The following is an 8,069-nucleotide window of genomic DNA, read 5'->3' on the forward strand; positions in this document are numbered from 1 at the left end:
CCCCCCACCCCGCTGCCCCAAGCCCCGCCCCCTCTCCCGCCTGAAGAAAACAGTTCTGTATCCGTTGCACCAGCATCTCCCAGATGTGCGCCAAGAGTGCCCTGTTGTCACTGTAGCTCCAGGAGTCCGCAGTTCCCCTGGGTGACGCTGAGACACCATCTCCCCCGTTGCTTCTAACCCCCACTTTGTTTTGGAACTGCATCTTCCATTCTGTCTCATCATGATAGAGCTGAGACATCTCAGCTTTGCCCCACTCCCTGCTCCTCTTCAATGAGACCTTCTATGCTCTGACCTTGGAATTTTTTGACAGCTGGAGGAGCAGGAGAAGGAGCGGAAAAGGAAGAGGGAGGAGGAAGAACGGAGGAAACAGCCCCCAACTCCAGAGCCCACAGCCAGTCTGCCTGAAGGGGTCCTGGTGGACAGCCAGATGGCTCCCGATGCTTCCTGGGACGGGTGAGAGCTGGGATGCTTGAGGGAGGACGAGGCTGAGCCTGAGCAACCCAAGGACTTATCATTCTTTGTCACCTCCTGCCATTCCAGAACCCATCCCCGGCTACCAGCGTCCACACAGCCAGCCAGCGTTAACGGAGTCTGCACAGATGCAGAGTCCCCGCAGGTGACCCCCGCTGTCCCCTGCGCCCCTGTCAGAATCTTAGCCCCGCTATGTACATCCTCTTATAGCTCCCTGTCCTCGAAGCCCCTGTTGGAACCACAGACACTAGAGCAGGGCAGCTTCCCAGAAGGGCCTGTAAGTTCCTTCTGGAGATGTGGGTGTTGATATCTGGAGGAACAAAGAGGTACATGAGCTGAGCGGTGGGGACACTGGGGACAGGAAAGGGCAGAGGCTCTAAGAAATTGGGAACGGATAGACCAGCTCTTGGTCTTCAAGTTGCTTGACATCCAGGCCAGGTACCTGCCACATCATCCCTTGACACAGACACTGTTTTCCCCGCAGGGGCCTGGTGCAGGGGATGAGGCCAGCAGGCCACAGGGAGAGAGGCAGGCCTGGACACAAGGCTCGGCCCCTCCTATCATGCCCCAGAGCAGGTCATCCGAGTCAGCCCGGGTTGCCACCTTGCCCGCTCGAGGCCCAGAGCTCTCTGCCCAGGAACAGATGGAGGGGATGCTGTGCCGCAAACAGGAGATGGAGGCCTTCGGCAAGAAGGCCGCCAACAGGTACTGGGTCTGGCCACGCAGCGCCCGTGGCCTCACCGGCCCCTTCTGAAGAGGCTTGCCTGGAACCTCTTCCTCAACAGAGGGGGAAGGGGCGCCCTGCAGGAGTGTCCTCTGGGGAAGGGGTAGGACTCAGGAGCAGAGTGGGGCCTCGAGTCAGGGCCAGCAGCGTGCAGAGATGACGGGCCCAAAGGCGGGAGTGGCACCAGGAGTCCTAGAACACCCGAGCTCTGCCCAGGGTTATGAGCCCCACAAAAAGGGGTCAGTCAGCCTGTCTTGCCTCGTCACCTGCACCATGTCCCTCCCAGGTCATGGCAGAACGTGTACTGCGTCCTGCGGCGTGGGAGCCTTGGCTTTTACAAAGACGCGAAGGCCGCCAGCACGGGAGTGCCATACCACGGAGAAGTGCCTGTCAGCCTGGCCAGGGCCCAGGGCAGCGTCGCCTTTGATTATCGAAAGCGCAAACACGTCTTCAAGCTGGGGTAGGAAAGGAACTGTGCCCTCGGGATGGCAGGGGACATCAGCCATGTCTGGGGGGGATAGTGTGACAGGGCCAGGCATTTGGGGACAGAGATATGGCGGGGTTCTGGTTGTGTTCCACAGTAAGGGGAGCCAGAGCTCCAAGACACGGGCCCAGTGGCTGATGAGCCAGAGCAGGAGGCAAGGCCCCGGGTGGGAGTGAGCTCAGCCTGGTCCCCGCAGCCAGTCAGGAAGGATCTGCTTTTGCACCGTCCTGGGAATCTGAGGAATGTGCGGGACGTGTCTGATCGGCCCTGCTGGCCCAGCCGGCTCGTCCTCCTTCCTGGTCTCGGAGTGATAACCGAGCTCGCCCAGCCCAGCGCAGCCCAGGTCAGGCCAGTCCAGATTCTCGGCTCTGCCCTGAGGTGGTTCTTTCTCCCACAGCTTACAGGATGGAAAAGAATATTTATTCCAAGCCAAGGATGAGGTGAGCTGTCCCCTTCTCCTCCCATGTCACTGCATTGTCATTCTGAGAGCCCTTCGGCCGTACAGTCGCCCTTCTTCCCTTTCCTGTCTCCTTTCCTTACCTTCAGTGTCCCGTTCTTTGTAATCAGACAACCCACGACATGCCATCTGGATGTCCGTGAAGGCCCCACGAAAACGTGTTCCCTACCTTAAGGAATCTCTTTCTCCAATGAGATGAAATAGTCAGATCGCTCTCCTGCCTCCTCCTCTTAGGCTTCCCCACTGTCCAAGGGCGGCTGCCTCAGCACAGCGTCCTTGAAGCTGAACAGTTGTCTCGCCATCTCCCCCGTAGGCAGAGATGAGCTCGTGGCTGCGGGTGGTGAATGCAGCCATTGCCGCTGCGTCCTCTGCCTCTGGAGAGCCTGAAGAGCCAGCGGTGCCCATTGCCACCCGGGGCATGACCCGGGCCATGACCATGCCCCCAGTATCGCCGGTCGGGGCTGAGGGGCCAGTGGTACTTCGCAGCAAAGACGGCAGAGAACGAGAGCGAGAAAAACGCTTCAGCTTCTTCAAGAAGAACAAGTAGTTGGGGGCAAGACTCCCAAGCCAGCTCCCTCCCTCTGTTCAGGAAACTGCCAGGGACTGTCAACAGGGACCACTCTCTTGTCAGGACAACTGCCTGCTGCTAGGGTCTGTTGCCAAGGTCAACCCATCACCAGGAACTGTCTCTGGGGACAAGTCAGTGTTCCCAAGGGCAGCATTTCTCTTCTGCTATTTAATTCCAGACTGGTGGTGGGATCAGGCAACCCCCAACTCCACTCCCCCGACTCCTGTCCTCTCCCCCAGCCTTACGCCTCTATCCCCACCAGTGCGACAGCGCCGCACTCTCAACGTAGGCCATGGGGGGAGTGGCTGCCCCTGCCTCAGGGTCGTTCTCCCACCACTGATAGGGCATGCCAGCTGGTTCCTTGCCCCTGGGGACCAGCCAGGAACCTCTCAGAGCTGAAGCGGGACCTGGGGGCAAGACTGCCAAATGATGGAGTCAGAGGTGCACCCTTCCCATCCTTCCTCCCCCTCTGACTCGAGCGGCCAGGCCATTGCCAGCGACTCTCAATGGCTTCCAGGTGTGAGCTGTTCAGGGGCAACCACAGCCTGGAGTCTGGCCAAGGAGGTGATTAAACAGCTCAGCTTCTCTTACTGCCTCTGGGTGTCTTTGCTTCCCCGACCACAAGCCTCTTTGTCTATGCCACGCTCTTGGATCTCGCCTGGAAGAAGCTTTTATAATTAGATAAGGAAACAAAATAATTTGTCACGTCTAATTCATTGGTTCTTCTACTAAAGATTGTTCAAACCCATTGATATAATCTTGTACAGGTAACCTCTTTCACAAGTAAACTAACTTCTTTTTATTTACAGTTGTTATTTTGGTATTTTCTTTTATAAATTGGTTTGCATGTTAGCAAGATCAACACATCTTTCTCTACCCTTTGGCACTGGTCCCCTGTGGGTCAGGTTTCCATTTGCCCCCAGCCTCCAAGCCCTCGAAGAACCACATTATTTTGAGAGCCTCCCTACCTTGGTCTTATTTCCCCATGATAATGACCTCCAGGTTGCTGGGCTGATGACTGTCAAGCCTCTTTTTAGACCAAAGAAGTTCACCAGGGATCAGGACAATGTTAATTTAACAAGCAGTGTTAATGTTAAAAGCAGTGAGCGACTGCTTCCCTGGGGCTCAGCTTTCTTGTGATTCTCTCAAGTGTTTTCAAAAATGAAAGACTGACGAGCATTGCCACAATCTAGTCCCAGCCACTGCTGAGCATGACTGGGGGGTGGGGGGTGGGGAGCACATAGAGCATGCTTACTGACCCCACCTTCTGTCTCCTCTGGAGAGGATCAAGGACGTTAAGACTGAGATCAGATAAGTTACAGGTTCCCTGTCCACTGACCAACAGAATGACAACACCCTGGAAAGCCACAAGGTACATCCTAAGTATGTAAATACACACATAAGCACACACAGAAGAACATTCAAAAGCTAACAAAGCATTAAAAAAGGATTCTCCCAGGTAAATGGGGGGTGGGAATTTTTAAATCATTTCTTCAATTAAAAAAATAAAAAAAAGATTCTCCCTTGCCTTTGGCTTGGCAGGGGCAGTTTTGGGGCAATAATGTTTGCCTTGGTGGCTTCTTACAGGAAAAGCTTTGTTTTTTCACTGTTACACACACACACACACACACACACACACACACACACACACCCCATTTCTTTTGGGGACTCAGAGAAGATCTTTCCAGAAAAGCAGCCCTCTCTTTAGTGTACCTTTGACTATTGTCAGCCATAACAAAGACAAGGTCAGAATGAGTGCAGGCCCGGGGCCAGCACAACACAGCCCCAGAATGGTCTCCAACCTTGAGAGCCAGTAGACTAGATACCGACAGGATAATTATCCTCTTTAAAGCAGATTCAGGAATCTCCACAATAAACATGTAGATAAACGTAACTAAAACAATGTGTCATGGGACTGAATGAAATAAATATGTCAGCACTACAACCTTCTCTTGTTCTTCGGTACAACCGTAAAATATCCACTGTGTGAAGGAAGAGAAAGTCATACAGTGTGGATTGTTCAGGGAATCTGGGTATTTGCACTCCAGGACGGTAAGCCTGGAGGTTGGGGAGAAAGCAATAATTAGATTTTTGAAGGACATGTATATGGGGATGAGAAATTAATGGAGAAATTGCCATGTTAACATGTAAAACGTACAGGTAAATAGGGCAGCCAAGCAGAGGTCCTGCAGAACGCAGTCATCGTGAATGGAAAAGTAACGAAAATGTAGTTTGAGCATCATCTACATGCAATGGCAGCTGGAGCTACCTGAGAGCAAGAATCCTTAAGGACAGGACATAGAAGATGATTAGCATAGGTCAGGAAGTAAGTCTTGGGAGAACCTTTGGATACGAATGGAAGAAAATTCCGGGAAAGATGACAGAATGGAATGGAGAAGTGACGGATACGAGACAAGTTAGAGCACAAAAGTACAGCAATGCGGGCACAGCGAATCAATGGGGACACGTGGACAGATGAAAATCGATTGATTATTTAGAGAGAAAGAGATTTACGTTCTTACCTGACACCACCTCCGAGGGTGAACACTAGATCTGTGCTACCCAGCACCGTAGCCATGAGCCACGTGGTGACTGAGCACTTCAGATGTGGCTTGTCCACATTCAGATTCCCTGTAAGTGTAGAATGCTCACTGGATTTCGAAGACTGAAGAGGAAAAAAATGTTAAATATCTCATTAATGATTTTTATACTGATGATATGTTGAAATAATATTTTAGCTATATTGGGTTTTGTTATGGCGCGAACAATTGTGAGACCCACGGAGCCAATTGAGATTAATTATGAGCCTTTATTAGCCGGCCGGCGACTGACTCTACCACGCAGGGGTAGAGGAGATCAGCCCCGAGCTTTCAGAGCAGGCAGCTAGCTGATAAAGCTCAAGACCATATCCTGGTGGTCCTCTGAACAAGCCAGCAGATTACAGAAATGGAAGTTGGCTTTTAGCATATCTTTGCCCGGAACAACACCCTTAATTAACAAGTAAATGGATTACAGAAGCAGACATTGGCCATCTACATATTTTATACAATACACTTCCTAAACCACACACAAGCAAGTAGGACAACTTCTGATATCTAAAGATATTTCTTCCCTGTAGCTGACTTAGCTAGTTTGCTCACCTGAAAATTTTCCACCCTTAACAGGTTTCAAAAGTGTTAATCTCAACCGTTTCATTTTACCTTTTTTTTTTTGGTTAGACATCTATGTTGTTCATAAAATGGTCCCCCCAATTGCTCCCTCCCTCCCCGGCCCTCCACTTAGCCATCATATTAATGTTAACTGCATTCCCTGTGCTGTGCTCTCCATCCTCGTGCCCAACTATCAACTACTAATTTGTACTTCTTTAATCCTTCATTTATTTTTTAAATGTGTTTACTAGAAATTTTTAAATTACATATGTGGCTCACTTTATATTTCTATTTGGATAGCACTGCTCTAAATAGACTGCAAACCTAAACATAAAAGGTAAAAACATTACTGTTAATAGAAGAAAATGCAGGAGATTATATGTGTACCTCAGGGGGTTAGAAAAGGAAATCTTATACAAAAGTTCAAAAGCACAAACTTTAAAAATTAATTCGATTACATAAAAAATTAAGGATTTCTGCTCAATGAAGAATACCATGGACAAAAGTAATTTGGTGAAAGGAGAGAAGATACTTGAAGCCAATAAGAAATTAATATCTACAATAGATGAGAAAATCTTGCAAATTGACAACAAAAAGATTGCAACTTAACAAGAAAAATGGGCAAAAGATATGAATAGGAAATTCACAGAAGAATAAACCCAAAAAACTTAAGAAGAGACGCTTAAAATCATTAGTAATCAGAGAAATGCAAATTAAAGCAACAGTGATCTATCACTTTATATGAGACTGGCAAAAATTAGAAAATTGTACTGTATACTTGACACTAATAATTAAATTTAAAAACTATGCTCTAATAAATGCTCCACCAGTTTTGTAACTGGTTGAAACCCCCAAAATAAAACAAAAATTTCTGAAATGAAAAAAAATTAGGAAATTGGATAATGTCAAACACTGGCAGAGACGATGAGCTACAGGGTCCGTCATGAGCTACAGGAAGAGTAGACTGGTACAGTTTTTCCAGAGAACAACCTGGCTACTACTTTGTCAAGTTAATAGTTCCATGTATACTCTACATACCAGTTACCTAGCAATTCCTCCTATGGGTTTACACCTTCCCGATTCTCCCGGGGATCCATTCGGGCACTCATAATTAACCAAAGAGTGTTAAGCGAACCTTTTTATAATGGTGGAGAGTTGGAGGCAACTTGATGACCAACATCCAGAGAAGAATAGGTAAAATACAGTGGTTGCAAACGGTGGAGTATTACTCAGGAGTTAGATAGCACACAGCAACATAGCACTTAGTGAAAAATGTCAGAAACAATGAGCTCTACATTGTGATTTACATAAACATAAATTAATTTACCCAAATGCACAATTAGTGGACTTTTTAGATCTATATTAGAAGAAACCAAGCGAAAAACGATATTTGCAACAATCTAGGGGAAACTTGAATATAAATATTAGGCAATAATAGCATACCATAGTGCTGATGTTTTCATTAGAGAAAGATAGCCCTTATAGGTAAAATGACATGTCTAGAATTTGCTTTTTAAAATGCCAGCATGGAATATAAACCTAAAAGCAACAAATGAACAGGACAAACTAAGAGACTCATGGACATGGACAATGGACTAGTGGTTACCAGAGAGGAGGGGGTAGAGGGAGGGATAAAATAAAAATAAAAATGCCAGCCCCTCCCTCAAAAAAAAGTAGAGGGGCTAGATGAAATATCGGCAAAATGTTGAGAATTGTCAAAGCTGGGTAAAAAGTCCGTAGGAATTCATTATAATATTCTGTGTGCCTTTTTGAAAATTTCCACGATAAAATATTTTTTAAATGGAAAAAGAAAATGGGCAGTAAAAAGACATGTCTTGCAAGAACACAAACAAAATAATATACATTAAACTCATTAGAATGGTTGTCTATGAGGAAAAGGGGAGAGGAAGAAAAGAGAATAAATAAAAGTAGGGAATTAGGTGGGGAAAAGGAAATGGAATGGTGCCCAGACTTATGTGAAGAAACAGTATAAAAACAGGAAAAAAAGGATGGTAATGAAATGAAAAATTTAGAAGAGTAAAAAATGTTAAAAAGACATTAGTTTTGTAACCTCAGAAAATTCTGGGAATTAGAAAGGTTGACAGAACCCAAAATACAGTTTATCAAGATGGGTGATAGCAGGTTCAGACTCTCCATTTGTGAAGTCTAGTATAGTGAAGATGTGTGAAAGCGATTTCAGAAATGAGTAAGGAGGT

The 8,069-nt window shown here is 47.2% G+C and overlaps 1 protein-coding gene across 1 annotated transcript in view; it reads left to right on the forward strand.

The window, feature by feature from the left end:
* SPTBN2 (spectrin beta, non-erythrocytic 2) overlaps positions 1–3,294 on the forward strand; it is a 36,856-nt gene extending 33,562 nt beyond the window's left edge. The window contains exons 31-36 of the mRNA XM_015588786.2: positions 311–453; positions 541–616; positions 956–1,176; positions 1,482–1,655; positions 2,077–2,119; positions 2,450–3,294. Of these exons, the coding sequence (XP_015444272.1) occupies positions 311–453; positions 541–616; positions 956–1,176; positions 1,482–1,655; positions 2,077–2,119; positions 2,450–2,683 (891 nt within the window). The 3' untranslated portion in view covers positions 2,684–3,294. The remainder of the gene's footprint in view (positions 1–310; positions 454–540; positions 617–955; positions 1,177–1,481; positions 1,656–2,076; positions 2,120–2,449) is intronic.
* The last annotated feature ends 4,775 nt before the right edge of the window (positions 3,295–8,069 follow it).

The sequence above is a fragment of the Pteropus alecto genome, unplaced genomic scaffold, assembly GCF_000325575.1.
Source record: "Pteropus alecto unplaced genomic scaffold, ASM32557v1 scaffold43, whole genome shotgun sequence".
NCBI classification, from domain to species: domain Eukaryota; kingdom Metazoa; phylum Chordata; class Mammalia; order Chiroptera; family Pteropodidae; genus Pteropus; species Pteropus alecto.